Raw genomic sequence first — 18918 nt, 5'->3', positions numbered from 1 at the left:
TTTTTAACATTGTAATCAGAGAGATAGAGTGATCTGTTTTCCACAACCTTACCATTAAACTATAATGTGGTATTACGCTGTACTGATATAACAAACTATGGGTAATTACTTTATATGAATTATCATGTTATGCACGAATGTAAGAATTGGCTTTCTGTGGTGGTGTACTTTTTTCTTTCAAGTAGCATATATCTATAATCGTTTTTGCGATATATTTTAATATAAAATGTATACACTATTGCAGTTTTGTTAGAGGATACATTAGTTTATCCCAGTCTTTTCCCGCCCCTCTTTTGCGCAAAACCTGAACTCCAATTCCCCTCCACACACGTGTACCACCATGCAACCCCGGCACGCACACACCCACCATGCAACCCCTGCACGCACACACCACCATAAGACCCCTGAACACACACACCACCATGCAACCCCTACATGCACACATCACCATGCAACCCCTACATGCACACCACCATGCAAACCCTACATGCACACACCAATATGCAACCCCTGCATGCACACACCAGTATGCAACCCCTGCATGCACACCACCATGCAACCCCTGCACGCACACACCACCATGCAACCCCTACACGCACACACCACCATGCAACCCCTGCACGCACACACCACCATGCAACCCCTGCACGCACATACCACCATGCAACCCCTACATGCACACACCACCATGCAACCCCTGCACGCATACACCCACCGTAGCAATTCTTTGCAAAATATATTTTGGGGTATTCAGCCCCATTCATGTCTATGGTAGTGTTAAAAAACACATGTTCAGTCATATCTCTCGAACCAGAGCACCGATAACCACCGTTCGAAGGGTTCTAGACCAGCTTGAATGTAATATGCCCAGTTTCGTAGCAATTCTTTGCAAAAAATATTTTCAGGGCGTTCAGGGTGTTCAGCCTCAGTCATGTCTATAGCAGGGTTGAAAAACACATTTCAGGTATATCTCTCGAACCCGAGCACGTAGAACCACCATTCAAAGTGATATAGACTCAGGGGAGCACCCCAAACCACCCAAAAACTCATGTCATGACGAAAAAATTAACTTTGCAAAGCCGTCCTGGCATCTGAACCATGAAAATGGTGACTCCTTGTGTGGGGCCCCATGGGGCCCCGCCGCAAAAAAAAATCAAGTTCCTAACCCCCACAGAACCCGAGATACGCCCTGTCAAAAATGTCCAAAAACTACCCTTTTCGGGGCCATATCTCCATGACCCTGGAGCCTAGAAACTGGGTTGAACTTCCTAGGGTCATGTATGGGGGCCCTCTTTCACAGGGAGCCACCCGTTTTCAAATGGTACATTTTCAACAAATTTACACATTTTCAGCATGATGGCATGTCAAGGTTGCATTTCCAATAGCTTTTGAGCTCCAGGTTGGCAAAAAAAAGTCTAAACTGGTGTCCTTTCTAGCTGGGGACACTTCACTTGGAGGGATCGACAGGGGCCCCGAGGTGGACCTCGGTACCGATTTTCAAGTCTCGGGGACCCCCGGAACCCGAGATATAGCACCCTGAAAAATGTCTATGGGAAATCCCATTATAAAACCCCTTTGGGACAACGCCCACCATCTGGCGGTGGGGTGGCGTATGAACCCGTGGCCGATGTCTTTCTTTAGCTAAGACTCTTGTGTACGCAAAGAGTGCCCTTCTGAGTTCGTTGGCCCAGGGGTCGTGGAGATACGGGTACGATAAGAGACCACCCCCTTCCCTATGGCAAATTCCATTATAAAAACACCATTGGGGTAACGCTCGGCCAATGGCGGTTGTGGGTCGTATGAACTCGAAGGAACCCATTTTCTTTACCTAAGACTGTTGTGCATCTAAAGAGAGTACTAGCGAGTTTGTTGGCCCAGGATTTGTGGACTCATGGGGTACGACAGGAGGACCCCCCCCCCCCCCCCCCCCCGACCGCGATTTCCTATAACAAAATACATACAAAAAATGTCCATTATATATAAGACCTGAAATGTGCACATTTTGTAGTGTATTTATGCAACAGCAGCACCAATTTAAGTCCATTCCTAGTGTTTTATGATCACAGTATCAGTTTGAGTGTATAGGAGCATAGTTTTGCTCCAAAACCGAGCAGAGGCGAAAAAGCACTATATACCCTATTTTTTAAAATATCACTTTGCAGTGCAAATTTGAGGAACACAACCACTTAGTAACTTGCAAATTGGTACTGCAATTTAAAAGCCTGTAGTGTCAAACTGGTAGTCCCTAACTGATTCAAGTGTTTTTGGAATGATTCCTGCAAAGACTGATTTATAAGAAAAAAGAGAGATTAAAAACAGCATTTTGCTTTATATGCAGAAACGGGCAACTACAAGAGGGTGTCAAACAAGCTGTGAATGTCCTAGGAGGCTACAGAGAACCTCTGGGTATGAATCCAGATGCTCGCAGTACCTGTTCTTAGATGTCCGAAACCACTGTATCGCTGTATAACTGTAAACCCTATAAATATCAATTTTATTGTGTATTTGAGGAACACAACCAATTACAAACTTCATTTGAATTGCTGTGCTATCAGAATATCAGTGTATAACTCTGCTGGGTATTGCAGTGTATGCTGGGTATCAAAAGGCCTTCACTTTTACAAAAGGCTGTCAGAATTTAAAAAAGGCCGTCAAAGTTACAAAAAAATAGGTGTGCTCCTAACCCAATACTTGTCTTTTTAATTCTGTGCCTCCAAATACACATGGACCAATCAAAAAGCGAGACTGTTATGCGGTGCAATCCCAAAAAACTGGGCCGGTGTCATATCTCGGTATCTGGCTTGATTCCTGTTCCACACAGACACGCTGCAAACCTCCAAACGCGTTTGAAAGTTTACAGCGCCATCTATCGGAAGCCATGCATATTTAGAATTTATTTTTCTGATGGATTACTGCAATTAAGATTTACAGCATACATGCATACATACATACATACATACATTTAGAACTTTATCCAGTATATGTTTTCTTCTTCTTCTTCTTCTTCTTCTTCTTCTTCTTCTTCTTGTACTACAATATAATTATGCACTGTAATAATATATTACTTTATTAAATAAGTAGATATAAACCATATTAATATTTTAATGTTATGTATACAAATGTAAGGGAATGTTTGGCTCAGACACACTGATCTAATGATAAGAGATTCATATGTTATTCAAACAAATTCATATTCCCAGTTATCTTGCAGGCGGTGGGATCTGTTTTGCTGAATTAGATGAAGTTTTACATTCACAGAACTGTTCCAGTCTGTTGTTGGCTAACAGTGAATATTTCACTTAATGAAGTAACACATTCCGGCAAGCAGACAGGGGCTGTAAGAAGAAGAAAATATGATTTAGCAACTCGAATTTGTTCAGAAGTGTCCTGAATCCATTTATGTGTGTGGTCATTTTCTTCATTTGTAATTAAGGGTCTTATTCTGGACTAATGTGTGTCCTGCAGGTGTGGAATTAGCATGTTTGATCAGTTTTAGAAGTACCAGTGGTTACTTGTTATTCTGATAACCTTCTGACAATGTAAAGGCACTGATTATTTTTGTTATATATGTGATTGCTTTAATCCAAAAGTGTTTAAATACTGTACATGCTGTATTATTAACAGCCAATCTCTGCAAACAAGAATAGGTCACGTATAAAAGTTATATCTTTAATAATTGCTTTTCATTATGTTTTTAAATAAACATATACAGATGCATACATACATATGGATTAGAAACGAAAAATATAACAAAACACACGCCAACAAAACAAAAAGTGATGGATTAACATCAGGGCCATTTCAAACGCCTGCACCAGATTCCTCAGTCTGTCCACAAGGTGGCGGTGTACAACCTTGCACTATTAAATGTATTTTTCCTTCTTTTCTTTTTTTTAGGGAAGACTTAAACGTGGATTCAGCAGAGAACCATGCTATTCTTGGGGAAAAGACAAAGGTAGGCAGTGCCACTGATTGCATAAAGAAATTTACACAAAGGTGTTGTCAACGTGACAGTCAATTGTATGTTTAGTTGTGTGTATCCACCACTGTATAATGTGTACACATTATATTTAGTATAGGAAGCATACCTGAACTATGTATAGCACTGTAGAATTCCTTAGGTTCTATATTATATGAAAAATATAATATACGTATTTCCACAAATATAGTCTTGTGCTTGAAACATGTAACATAATTGCCCCGTTTCAGTGCTTTGTTGAGTTTTTGTCAAATAACTGAGCCATATTCACTTCTAGAACTGAGCGGGCTGCTAACTGTCTTATTTCTACCTTGTTCACACACTAATATTTTACAAAAGAAGGGTCTTTTTTTCTTTCAATTTATTTTATTCAGTAGAATTAATCCATAACTTTAAAAAAAAATCAGTTTCAGAATAGTCAAGTTGATAGATGTTTTGAATAATGCCTTTGGCGGTTTCCAAATAAACAACATTAACGGTTTCCATTGCAGCACACTACTACCTAAAAATAGTTTGTCTATTTTGATAACCGCTCTGCTTTGACAGTTCCTGGATCTTTGTATGAGGATTGATGCTGATTTGATAACCCCAGTCTGGAGCCACACCAGCTTGGTGAGGGCAGGGTACAGTGGATAGAGGATTCCCAGAAGCAGAGTGAAACTTGACTTCAAAAGATCAAAACGTTTGAAAACCAGTCAGTCCCATCTATTGAGGTTTGAGTTTTCTGCTGCTATCCCTATAGTCATGGCAATCAAAATAGATCTAATTTCATAAGCTTTGTAGTTTAATAGCATGTAGTACCACTGCAGCACCTACTAATGAAAACGTGTTGGATCTTCTGGAATAGTGGTTATTAATTGTGTAACAGTACAGGGCAGACTGAAAAGGGCATCTCAAAGACTTAACCATCAACACATTCAACAGCCTATTAAAGAATAAGTAGTCAGGTTCTGAACAGTATAGCTTTATACATTCCCACGTGTTGCTACAAGTTGTAAGTTTTCTTTCATTGCTAACATCCTAATAACTTACAACTTTAAAGTGTTTCAAATCTCTTTTCGAAATGGCTGCACGTGGGGACGTGTGACGCTATATTTTTCTGAACCCTGCTACTTGCTCGACTTGTACTCAATATACACGTCAAGTTCCTTACGATTGTTGTGAAGTGTAAGGTATTCTTTTGACGTTAGAATAAACACACAAGAGTATCTTAAAAACATACCTTTATTAGGAAGCCGAGTATGAAATATTACATTAAATTCCCAGTGAAAGTTCAAAATAAGCAGACGAGACGTGGTCTATATCATACATAAAATACTCAAGGAGCTACTGCTCCGTCATCTTACATGATTCACTTGAATACTTCAAAACAGAAAGGACACACAGTCTGATACAAGTCCAGCTTGCCCTGAACTGATGAAGGGCAACATTAAGGACTAAAAGATGCAGAGGAGTGTTTTTACAGCGGTTTCACCCTTGGAATCGATAATAAAGCACTATTTAGCCAACCAACGACTCACTGAAATGCCATTTGGTCCAATTCGAAGATATTAGATTGGAAACATATTTCCTCCCAATATGAAAAGATCACTTCCACAGCAATGCTTAAGATTTTTAATTAAAATAATAATAAAATACACAGTACATGGTCATGTGAAATCTGTAAATCTGCAGTTGACAATTACTTTCTTTGACCCTAATCAAATTGACCTGTAAAACAGCCCCATTTATACATACATACATAATTCTAGTCTATGTTCCAATCCTATTGGATGCAGAACAATTATCTTTGTTTAGTTGAATATATAAGTAGAAACAAACAGTAACTATGCCATTAAATAAAATCTAAAATGCATCATCAAACAAAATGATACCTTAAGCAGGGTTTGTGTTTTAGTAATGCTTCGCATGTTCTACCACATATTTACACCATCTTCTGAAACCGTGATCGTTTTTACACAGCTGTAACTATCAACATAGGCAAGGAGGAGAACAGTGCTTATTGCTTTTTTTTTACTTTTTAAAACCATTCCTTATTTCAAATTACAATCTTGCAAAATGTACGCATTCTCCCATTAAAAGCTTCAATCAGTTTTGAATGCAATTACACGGTAATTAAAAGTAAGAACACGTACCAAGTGTTACCTTTGAAACACTTTTTTATATGTTGAGCCATCCCAGTACCGGTATTTCTCCTTGTTATTCTGTTTTGTATATAACAACAACACACACAAGAAGTCTGCCACTACTAGACTTGTTTGGTAAATATTTGAAGCAGTACTCCAATGTAAAGTACATTTCCCTGTTGATAGTGGACGATGTAACCTTAACCTCTTTTTGGAATCCTGAAATGTCTGCAAGGCACCTGTAGCCTTTGACATATCAACCTTTGCTAGAAATACACACACATTAAAATGGGCAGAGCCGCTTCACTTCTAACTGAATATGTGTGTTTATGTTGTGTCCCTGCAGACTTGGACATGTTCAGCTTGTTCCATGCTTGTTCAGCATATGTAATCAAGCTATAATATTACTATGGGTCAAATATATAAAACTTCTCGCTATACAGTACAGAGCATTGTAAAAGCTGAGGCTACATTTATTGTGTTTTGCCAGTATTGCAGTAGTAGTTTGTCATGGAGCTAATATTAGAACACAGCTGTACCTGCGGAGCGCCGCCATGTTTCACCACGTGTGGAACGGCTCATCAAGCAGAGCGGGCTGTTCCACCGAACAAGAGGAACGCGGTCCACAGCGGGAAAGTGGGGCGCTTTCACCAAATCACATTGTCCACTTCTGTCTCACAAAATGTCACCTTTTCTAAAATATGAATATATCTGGTACAGATAATATGAACAGGAGACATCTCCAGCGGCAAAGTATGCCCTGCAGCAGCATTTTTAAATGTCATGAGTAAAATAAAAAAAATACCTTTAATACTGTATATAAACCCCACTGCCCTACACACACACTAAAAAACACACACATTAAAAACAAGTGTAGTTTAAGATTTGCTTTTCTTAGTAGGAGGGGCTTGGAGATCTACTTTTGCAATGTCATTGTTGACGGTGAATGGAATCTTCTGACTAATTCGCTTGCCAATCGTCTCCACCTATAAAAAACGAGAGAAACAAAATAAATAAATTCTGTGCTGTAACACCTTGATTTGCTCAATACAAGCTACAAATTAAAATTTGTCAACTACATATACAGTACTGTGCAAAAGTTTTAGGCAGGTGTGAAAAAATGCTGTAAAGTAAGAATGCTTTCAAAAATAGACATGTTAATAGATTATATTTATCAATTAACTAAATGCAAAGGGAGTGAACAGAAGAAAAATCTAAATCAAATCCATATTTGGTGTGACCACCCTTTGCCTTCAAAACAGTATCAATTCTTCTAGGTACACTTGCACAAAGTCAGGGATTTTGTAGGCATATAGTCAGGTGTATGATTAAACAATTATACCAAACAGGTGCTAATGATCATCAATTCAATATGTAGGTTGAAACACAATCATTAACCCTTTGCGGTCCATTTATTAATCGCGTGTCAGGCACGCCAGGTCTAATTAATTTTCACACGCGCAGTTAATTTTAGACGCGCTGTTTAAAAGTATTTTTTTTCACAGTCAAACGGGTTTAAATGGCCCTGCATATCAACAAAGCACACACTAGGCATCTCCAGCCCCGCCCCACCCTTTTGTTTGCTATAGCGTTCAGCTATGTAAGAAATAAATAATAATAATAATAATAATAATAGTCGTACATACCGATCGATCATCTCCAGATCACTCGTTTTATCACCAAACTCCTCAATAATGCGATCCAAGTCATTATTTTATTACTATAACATCTGAAAAAAGCTCTGCAAATGTCCATGATAGTCTCAGTGCGCTGACGCACTTAGCCAGCTTGTTTACTATGAACGCCCATTATCCGATACCTGATACCATGTATGACTATTCAAGAAATACGACTTTTTTTTTTTTTTTTTTTTTCCCCCCCCGACTTGTCTCGGCTCCTGTCGCTACCACTCGGCAATTCAATGGTTTTCTCGGCTTTTTCCGGAGAAAAAACGACTAAACACCCGTTTATTGCGTTGCTATAATGATGTCGGACCCAGTCCGACAAAGGACCTGTGAGGAATAATTGCAATGTCGGACCCAGTCTGACAATGGACTGCAAAGGGTTAACTGAAACAGAAACAGCTGTGTAGGAGGAATAAAACTGGGTGAGAACAGCCAAACTCAGCTAACAAGGTGAGGTTGCTGAAGACAGTTTACTGTCAAAAGTCATACACCATGGCAAGACTGAGCACAGCAACAAGACACAAGGTAGTTATACTGCATCAGCAAGGTCTCTCCCAGGCAGAAATTTCAAGGCAGACAGGGGTTTCCAGATGTGCTGTCCAAGCTCTTTTGAAGAAGCACAAAGAAACGGGCAACGTTGAGGACCGTAGACGCAGTGGTCGGCCAAGGAAACTTACTGCAGCAGATGAAAGACACATCAAGCTTACTTCCCTTCGCAATCACAAGATGTCCAGCAATGCCATCAGCTCAGAATTGGCAGAAAACAGTGGGACCCTGCTACACCCATCTACTGTCTGGAGAAGTCTGGTCAGAAGTGGCCTTCATGGAAGACTTGTGACCAAAAAGCCATACCTCCGACGTGGAAACAAGGCCAAGCAACTCAACTATGCACGAAAACACAGGAACTGGGGTGCAGAAAAATGGCAGCAGGTGCTCTGGACTGATGAGTCAAAATTTGAAATTTGGCTGCAGCAGAAGGCAGTTTGTTTGCCAAAGGGCTGGAGAGTGGTACACGAATGAGTGTCTGCAGGCAACAGTGAAGCATGGTGGAGGTTCCTTGCAAGTTTGGGGCTGCATTTCTGCAAATGGAGTTGGGGATTTGGTCAGAATTAATGGTCTCCTCAATGCTGAGAAGTACAGGCAGATACTTATCCATCATGCAGTACCATCAGGGAGACATCTGATTGGCCCCAAATTTATTCTGCAGCATGACAACGACCCCAAACATACAGCGAAAGTCATTAAGAACTATCTTCAGCGTAAAGAAGAACAAGGAGTCCTGGAAGTGATGGTATGGCCCCCACGGAGCCCTGATCTCAACATCATCGAGTCTGTCTGGGATTACATGAAGAGAGAGAAGCAACTGAGGCTGCCTAAATCCACAGAAGAACTGTGGACAGTTCTCCAAGATGTTTGGGCCAACCTACCTGCCGAGTTCCTTCAAAAACTGTGTGCAAGTGTACCTAGAAGAATTTATGCTGTTTTGAAGGCAAAGGGTGGTCACACCAAATATTGATTTGATGTAGATTTTTCTTCTGTTCACTCACTTTGCATTTTGTTAATTGACAAACATAAACTATTAACATGTCTATTTTTGAAAGCATTCTTACTTTACAGCATTTTTTCACACCTGCCTAAAACTTTTGCACAGTACTGTACATAACCGCACAGTTGCATCCATGTCCTGCACTTTTAATAAGAGTTTCAGCCCACACTCACCTGGAAGCCCATATTCTGCAGCTTATCGTATAGACTGTCCAGGATTCTTCTACCATCAAAGATGAATGCTGGCTTCAACATGGCCTTGCAGATCCTTTCATAGTCCAGCTCCTACAGGGAGCAAAAACAGCAAAAAAAATAATGATGCAAGATGAGCAGAGAAGTATTGGTAAAGAATAAAAAATCTCCAAACCTTTTAAAAAAAACTGCAGCTATGACTGATGTGTCTTACCTTGAACATGTCCCACTCTGTGCAAATTACAATAGCATGAGCGTTTTCACATGCCTCATAGGGATCAGTGGAAATGGTAACCAGGCGGGACACTACAAACAAAAAATAAATATGTCTTTATTCAGAATTACAGCTAGACAACAAACTCCTACCCATTCGTTAATATAAATAATACTGTAAAGAACTGAATAGGTCCAAAATGTAATCCAAGACTGGTTTGAGAAGCACAGGGGAGAAATAAAAATGTAGCCTGGAGGAGAAAATAAAAATGCACACCCAAACATAAATCTGGGGCTGGTGTTACGTAGTTGGAGTACATCTGCTACTGCATAAATATGCACCTCTGTCTGGGTCATCTTCAGAGATGGTGGGATGGGAGAGATCCTGAATAATCTGCTCTTTCTTAACTTTCGGATCATAAACGTGCAGACGAGCCCCTTCGTCCATCAGGTACTTGCTGATGTAGATACTGGAGGACTCTCTGGAAGACAAAGTGGAGTTACATCATTATACAGTTTACAAAATGACAACATAACTTAGATGTTCAAGTTTAGGAGACTTAAAAGGCAGGGATGAAAAATACAAATGCTTTCGGTTTAATGCACATATCTTGTGCCAAGAATAGTCCTGGTCACTTAATTTAGGGAGTCTTATGGCTTTATGGAGATCCCACATCATTTACAGTGTTCTGCATGCTTCTTTAGGAGCTCCTACAGACACACCTAAGTGGTTATTTAAGTGGAGAGTTAGTAAATTTGGCTGCAGATACTTCAGTCACCCTTTTATGGGTGTGCAATGGAAAGAGCTGCTGGCTGTAAAGCTTAATGAACTCATTAGAGTAACGGGGTACCTTGTGTCACCGGTGTTCTTTTTGAAGGCAAACCCGAGCAGAGCAATCTTCTTGTCAGTCACAGTGTTGAAGAGGCAGCCGATGATACGAGAGGAGAAGCGTCGGCGCTGATAATCGTTGATCTCGATCACCTAAACGAACGTGGAGGAGAATGCTTAGTCCAAGCCAAAACCAACAGGGAATGTGAGAGAGATAGGGCTGTGCTGTATAATCCTTCCTACATTGGAAGAAAAAGGCAAGGAGACTCACCTGCTGCCAGTACCTGGCTACTTCAGGGAGGTTGAGAGCTTCGCAGAGGTAAACCAGGTTGAGAACATCTTTCTGGAAACAGCTACCACCAAAACCTGACGGCAATCAAACAATTAAAGTTAGATTGAGCATTCAAATTAATGGTAGAAATAGAATGCATCAGGATACACCCATTTCTATTTAGAATAGTCATTACAGGTGGTTTATATCAGCTCTTATAACTGAATAAGTAGCTAGCTGTGACTGTTAAGGAAAGTTCAAATGAGTGAATAATATTAACCCTGGACCACAGATTATACTACGTCTCATACGTAAATGTATGCAGTTAGATACAGCCTTAAGCCAAAGATATGTTCTTTCATACCAAAAATGTGTCCCCCACCCCCAATAAATAGGTACTTACCAACACTGGCCTTGAGAAAGTTGCTCCCAATTCTCTTGTCTGTGCCGATGGCATGTGCCACCTCCTCCACATCGGCGCCCGTCACTTCACAGAGGGCACTAATGGAGTTGATACTGCTGATGCGCTGAGCCAGGAAAGCATTGGCAGCCTAGAGAGAATGGGAGAAAATTAAAACTTCACGAGAAGGAACATCTAACACTGGATGCCCAAGATAGTTTACCCCACAGTGACAGTCTCTTTTCATTAGCAAGGCAACAAAACAGTGACTATCAAAACACTAATTCTTTTCAGTGACATCCAAGCTTTAACAAAGCAGTCAATAATTCACTTGTATATTTAAATAGGAAATCCAAGAATGTTTAAGCATTTTGATGAGATTTGTTATCTGAGGTTTTCAAACATCCAAATATGCAGAATTATTCAGGACCTGCATACCAGTTTGGAGAGCTCGGATGACCAGGTGTTGGTGGTGATGATTTTAGTCTTGGGTACCCAGTGCTCATAGATGCTGCGGAGAGCCTCAATCGCCCTTTGACCCTCTGGGGTCTCATCTCCACCAATAAGCACTCTGTCTGGGTTCTTCAGGTCAGAAATGGCTGTCCCTTCAGCCAAAAACTCTGGATTGGAGAGGACCTAGTGGAGAAACAAACCGGTATGTTAGCGACATACATACAAGCTAGTTTATATAGCCCTTGATTTTGGGAATATAACATATTACAATCTCAACTGTAATCTCCTTTTATTTCAGGATTCTGATAACAACTTGCGCTAAAGAATCTACTAAACAAGTTGCTTCACAATTGGAGAAGTGGTTTTCAACAATAGGTAGATAAGTGAAACTCTAAAGTGTGACACTGTATCCCTGTCACCAGTGGTGATAATACATGCATCATTCTGATCTCTGGCTCTTACCTGGAAGTTGAGGCTGGATCTGGTGTTGGCGTTGAATATCCTCCGGATGCTCTCAGCCGCTCTGACGGGCACTGTGCTCTTCTCCACTACGATCTTACACCCATTGGACACGTCTGCTATCCTACGGGCACACGCCTCAATGTACTTCAGGTCTGCAGCACGACCTTTACCAATCCCAAACGTCTTGGTCGGTGTGTTTACCTGAAAAGGGTACTTATTAGCACGAGGTACGGATTATATTCAGAGACATGTACATGGTTAAAGTAAGTGCAAGCAGCATAACATCTTAGAAGAACCAAAGAGTGCTTACTGAAATAAATACTAGGTCTGCTTCTTTGATAGCCTCGTCAACGTCAGTGGAGAAGAAGAGGTTAACGCCGCGGCAGGACTCCACCACTTCCTGAAGACCAGGCTGGAGAACAAAAAAGGAAAAAAAACACAATCAAACCAGTTGGAATACCAAGCATTCAAATGTAAAGCCTCATTAGTTAACATCTGACCCCTGTGCTTAGAATCCAAGTCTCCCACTGTGCTCAGAAAAGTATTCAGAAACACATTCTAATACTATGCCTATTGTATTTGTGTTTATGTATTTACACAAGCAGGCACCCAGATGCGTTACATATCAGAATCTGACAACTCATTGAATACAATAAAACAAATTGAAAATAAAATAGAAAAAAAAATCAAGTTACATTAAATAAACTGCGATATGGACCCATGACCTACCAAGAACAAACCTATACAGAAAGCTCAAGCTGCCCTGCCTGCCTCCCTACATCATGTCAAGTCAATTACCTCAAAGATGGGAAGGCTGTCCGAGTTCCAGGCTTTAATCCGATCCTCGTTTACATCCACGACTGTTACTGTGATTTCAGGGCACATTTGAGCAATGACGCTGCAGGTCGGACCTCCAACGTAGCCAGCACCAATACAGCAGATTCTCTTAATCTGTACCATCTTCACGGTCTGAAGTGGGCAGAAACATGGCAGGGGAAACGGTTAATGGACATCATAAGTTAACATTGCAACTACAGCACCTGCAATTCCCAGATACTCCAGTTTATGTACTGCTGCTGTGCCAAACAATGTTATCTTCAGTATGCTTACACAACAGCATAGAAAGTTAAGGATTAGCACCATTACATTAAGAGGTGTTTCAACCAAGCTGTGAAGGGGCTCTAAACATAGTAGCACACAAATACCACCTACCTGCTACAGAGCTGCCTAAAGTAAATAAACTGGTAGCAAAAAAGGCTCTTGAATTATTAACTCCAAGGTGAGATTTTTATGTGATGGTTTTGATACCTGCATAAGACATTATTGCAGTCAGCCTGCCTATAAATGGGGAACACTTAAATTCAGTCAATTAGGGCGCTGAAACAGAGTTTGGGGAATCACACACACTGTGTTAATTCCATCAGCTTTATAACAGCCAGGCCTAAAAACAAACAAATCTTATTTTGAGGCCCTAGGAAATTTGACAGAAAAACCCAAACGCAAGCTTAGCTCTTTCCAGGCATCGAGATTTTCATTAAGCTGGAATACGCTAACCTTGGCTCTCTAACCTGCACATAAAGACTCATTGTTGCAGTTCGAAATTCTTTCTGTCTCCGCTCTCTATGCCAGGCTTTGCTGCCACGCAGTCACCTCCTCACACAGAGCCCACTGTCTGCTAAGCCAGCACAGAACCCCTCTCACACAGCAGGCCTCTGCAACGCTGCAGGCCCATTCAATCCAAGGGGGCGGAAAAGCTGTCCAGGAGCTACAACTGCTTCATTATCCCAGACTGGCCAGCAAAGCAGCCCTGAGAATAAACTTGCTTAAATAAAGGGATCTACAGTACTTTACATAGCACAGCTATGAAACACATAACATGATGTCTGTGCTTTTGTAGTGTCCCCCCACTAATCAAAAGAAATACAAATCATCTGTAAACGCTATCAACTGTACTCTAGTGCATATCCTAGGAAGTACAGTAACCTAATAAAACCTGCACTCTTTGAAGGGCTGTTTCTATGTGTACATTTATGACAGTATTTTAAAAATGTCAAAACCACCCAGTAGCAGCTTTATAACAGCTCACTGTTATTTTACAGCGGATTCAACCAGCTTTCCGTAACTGTAGGCTAACTATTAAACCAAAAAATCCCCACTGCAAAACATGAGGTCGTTTCAAATTCAAAAGTGTGTATATTTAGAGAGGCACACAATGGGCTGTGGGATTCTGGCTACAGTGACTGCTGCTAGTGGCACGACTTTCAGGTTTAGTGCTTGGGAAGCAGTCCTGCCTTTTGTTAAACTCCAGACCTGCAGAGGCTTGTATGTCAAGATAACCAGGTGTGCTGAGTTGAGTTGTGCTGCCTTGTCTCACACATTACCAGGGAAGGGATCCTATAACAGCTCTAGGAATCATGTCCCAGGGCACAACACACCACAAAAGCAAAGTCTAAGGTAAAATACCAGTACTGTACTACAGTACTGACTCAATTAATAAAGTGATTATAGATTTGAAAATGATGTCCACAAGTCCTAGGACCCGCCCAGCTGATGCAGACCAGTGATAAAAAGTGATGTACTTTGTCTAATCCATGTGCCATATATATGTTCAAGAATGGACGAACATGAAAAATGCACGGATACCCAGATACTGTGGTAACTAGCCATACATAGTTCCACACGTTTCAGTTAGTCACACGCCACTACCGAGAACACAAAAGCCCAATTTCCAGTGATCCTTAATGCTTTGCATTGTACACTTACCATATGTGTTGTAGTTGATAGAGATATATATATATATATATATATATATATATATATATATATATATATATATATATATATATATATATATATATAGGAGTCCCTTTAATTAAATCAAATTCCAGACATAGCGTTTCAACCTTAAAACAGACAGCTTTAAGACCCTGCCCGATACGTCCGTTAGTCACACGACTACAGAAGCGAACCGCACTAGCAACCAATCGGATAGGGAGGAAGAAACTAATACGTTTCGAGTGGTCAAGCTCTACTGCCAACTGGACAGGAGAACACTCATACTATTTTACAGATAGGGATTAACCACAGAAAATGATTGTAGATCAGCAGACAAATACAAATTATTATTATACAAAAATAAATACAAACCTCCAAAGATTTAATTAACTCAATAATCTATTATTGACAATTAATTAGGAAATACACAAAATATATAAGGTCAAAACATATACAATAACAGTTCTGCTAAACTCTCAGCTAATAACAACCCAATCAAATCAGTTAAATCTTATAACGTACCTTTTAGTTTCTGTCAACTATTGATGATCCAAAATAAAAACACTATGCTTAAAATCGAAGGCGTATGCTTTAACAGAAATGCCTCTATATAAATCTACTTAAACCGAAAGAAAAAAATGAAACCCCGAGTCTCAATTTCAACACTAAGGAATATTTCCTAAAATGTAGAGCGTTGCTCCTTTTCAAGTACTTCAGCTGCAAGGGGGATGTCACATGTCCTGACGTCACTTCCTCATTTCGTGAGCTACACCTCCTAATTTAAGGACTGCCCAGCCCAGATGTAAATATATCATTGGGACTGGTAGATTTATAATGAAGATTCGCAGTATTTTTTGTTTCATGTGCAATGTGCTTCTGATTTGTGTCATTAGGGTTCTAGCCCCCCACAGGTTTCCTGGGCTCATGTTTTCATGAACTATGGGGCACCAAGCTGGGACCAACAGCCCCGAATAATGAAACCAGAAAATGAATTTGTTAAAAAAAAAAAGTTAGGCTTAGCAAACAATCCTTCATTTCTGAAAGAGGAAGGGAGAGAGCATTCACAGACTAAAATGTGGACTGTACATTACAAATGATGGCTTTTCTTTAAGAGTAAAAATGAGGGGGTGATGCCAGAGTTATGAGTTGTGACTTGTGGACAAAATGTTGATTGCAGAGTAGGCATACTGTGTGGAAACGAATTTATTAACAAAACTGCACCGATGGTCATTTTACATTTATTGTGGCTCATGTATTTACGAGTTACATCTCAGGTCATTCTTATACCCAATAGCCTAGGGAGCTAGTCTGACTCAAGGTAACAAGGGTTACTATTACTGTTGGTAAACCCCCAAAAGATGCTCAAATCCTATACCAATAGAAAAGCAGGATCATACTTGGCTTAAGTAAGACATGCACGTTTAAATAAAGAACTGTGCAAGAAAAACGGATACAAATATAAGGAACGATTTCATGCAAGCCTTGCACCAAAAGAAATGCCAGGGTTATTCTTGAATAATGCAAGGGATGCATAGATCACACAAGGAATTTGTAAGATCAGACTTTAGAAAAAAAAGAATTAAGTTATGTGCAACGTATGCATGATTGTAGAGTTCTTGGTTTACACTTGCATTTTATGGTTCTAACATAATATTCCTTGAATTTTATTTGCTATGGGGTAACATAGAATTAATAATATTCTGACTACTAGCACTATCTACTACATGAAGGTGACTGACACTACCTATGTTCCACACACCGGTAAATGTATTTTAGTGCAGTATACTTTTATGTGACCATTGATGGCAGCATGTATCTTTCTGTGGAGCCAGCATTCTTGCTATCTTGTCTATTGCACTATGACAATTAAACATGAATTATGCCACTGAACAAGTAGAGTAGGGTTTACCCAACCTTTCTCGCAGAACAAGTGGTAAGATATGTAAGGGTTTGTTTTGCTGATTGTCGTTATGTTGTGACCGATCAGATAAAATACCTTCAGGATCGCTGCAGTTGGTGTGGTCTGTTTCTTGCTAATTGCAATCCGTGAGAATTCGACATGGTTGACAATTAAAAGGTTGTGGTAAATTAAGCTGGCTCAAGGAAGAAAGTTCTTGGGGGAATTGGGTAAAACCCGAAATGGACAGATACTTTAACATTCAGTTATTTTTCAGTGACCATGTTTATGTCCCGGCTAACCACACGTCTCTGTTTTCACTAGACTGCAAACCGTTTAAGAATGAAACAAGAATCGGATTCAAAAGACTATAAACACATGATAGGATTATATACTTCACACTGTAATTGCACAGTCCAAACCAAACAATGTGTTTATATTGGGTTCTATAAGAAATATGTTCAGACATCTAGTTGTACACTGTAGAACTCTTTCCCAAGCCGTTATGACGGTATACTGCCCCCTATTTTACTGCATTTAATCCTGTACTTCAGAATACTGTAATCTGCCAAGTGTTTAACCTGTAGTATTCTGTATTTAATCATATCCTGATGTAACTATCACTATTATCTGCTATATTATTGAATTGTGGTTTGTCACACTTGTACTTTGCTTGAACAAAAGTTATTGTATTTCTTGCTCTTATTGTATTACTGTATTGTAACACTAATGTATTTGCTTACGATTGTAAGTCGCCCTGGATAAGGGCGTCTGCTAAGAAATAAATAATAATAATAATAATAAATATACTGAATAGATTTTTTGATGAAGAATCTTAATGGAATGTTTTACTTTTAAAGCTTCTACCAATAGCAAGTTGAGTGGATCACCTCTTTATAAAATACCTGTTTGAAAGTGCATAACTTACACAAGTCTGTATTTACAAACAACATGTAAGAGTATAAAGAATTGCAATCGTGTTCTGCCATCCATAGGGTTAAACTGTTTCTGTGCTGAACAGCTAGCAGTCATCATGCTATTGATTTGCAGCATGCAAGGGATTAACCAAGGGAGGCCCTCTCTTGTTCTTAATCAAACTTTTCCAGGAAGGCCCCTGCAGATCTGAGTGTTTTCTTCTGCTTGAGCAGAGACAATGCATGTGTTTTTTTTTCCCTTTAATTGGACCCCAATACATAATCAGTGTGTTTTCATATTTCATTTTAAATACGTTTAGAAACATTTTAATTATGGCACTGGTATCCTTTTAGTGACTTTAAAAAAAGTACCAAATGACAAAACCTGCGATAAAGATACTGACGCTGGAAAATTAAATATATTTAAAAAAACGTATAAAAATAAGAAACATGAATTACACAGATGCTTTATACCTTGAAAATATATTGAAATAGTTTTTATTTTCCTGTTAAAGCCGTGATTAGGATACCATATAAAATACTGTACTACTTCCTCTTAGCTGTAGTAAAATAAATAACAAATACTGGAACTGTGTGTTTATTACATGACAACACTGCACTGGTCTGAATCAGCTGGGTGGGTCCTAGGACTTGGCTGACATTACACAGCTGTCATGGAGAAAACTGGTTTTGTTTCAATTTAATGTAACACAGTTTCAAAGTTGGAAGATTAAATAAACAACACCATGAAAAAGTTCCCAATAATATTCTGGGTGGGTGGGTGTATTTAATATATACTGGTATAGAGACGTGTTTTATGTGAACCTTTAACAACCTATTGTCAAGGCCATTAGTCTGCATATAATTATCAAGTACACTTTAGTCACAGTACAGGAGTAACCCAAGAGCAGTGAACAGTTTAATAAGAGCGATCAATATTTGTATTCACAGATCACACAAAAAAAAAACATTAGTTTAGAAGCAACCTTCCTGAATTTCTAAAACATGAATGTAAGTTTCTTTGTAGCATGACTACATGTGTTCTCCTTACTGTTATACGTAGTCGAAGTAGTAGGTATGTAATTGTTAGTCTTAGTGCTATTATTGTAAGATAACACTAATCAAGTCACTGAATAGGCAGACAAAGGGGTTATCTCCAGTCACCTTCTACAGCAAT

General features: G+C 39.6%; 1 protein-coding gene across 1 annotated transcript; it reads right to left on the bottom strand.

The window, feature by feature from the left end:
• Positions 1–5185: 5185 nt before the first annotated feature.
• Positions 5186–15695, bottom strand: LOC131699446 (UDP-glucose 6-dehydrogenase-like). The gene is made up of 12 exons (XM_058996113.1): positions 15453–15695; positions 12954–13124; positions 12466–12567; positions 12156–12356; positions 11679–11876; positions 11244–11391; positions 10841–10935; positions 10592–10722; positions 10083–10222; positions 9742–9833; positions 9510–9620; positions 5186–7091 (listed from the first exon to the last, which is right to left on the bottom strand). Exons 2-12 carry the CDS (start codon positions 13113–13115, stop codon positions 6984–6986), a joined length of 1488 nt encoding a protein of 495 aa, XP_058852096.1. The 5' UTR covers positions 13116–13124; positions 15453–15695; the 3' UTR covers positions 5186–6983.
• Between the last annotated feature and the right edge of the window lie 3223 nt (positions 15696–18918).

Source organism: Acipenser ruthenus, chromosome 22 (assembly GCF_902713425.1).
Source record: "Acipenser ruthenus chromosome 22, fAciRut3.2 maternal haplotype, whole genome shotgun sequence".
Lineage (NCBI taxonomy): Eukaryota > Metazoa > Chordata > Actinopteri > Acipenseriformes > Acipenseridae > Acipenser > Acipenser ruthenus.
This window is presented reverse-complemented; position numbering and strand designations above follow the sequence as displayed.

What these genes read in the sequence shown, in the direction of transcription:
- LOC131699446 (XM_058996113.1), bottom strand. Translation starts at nt 13,115, where the DNA reads ATGGTACAGATTAAGAGAATCTGCTGTATTGGTGCTGGCTACGTTGGA. An exon ending in GATCCAGCCTCAACTTCCAG is followed by an intron (nt 11,877 to 12,155) that starts GTAAGAGCCAGA and finishes TTTCTCCACTAG; the next exon opens with GTCCTCTCCAATCCAGAGTT. An exon ending in TGAAGATGACCCAGACAGAG is followed by an intron (nt 9,834 to 10,082) that starts GTGCATATTTAT and finishes TTTTGTTTGTAG; the next exon opens with TGTCCCGCCTGGTTACCATT.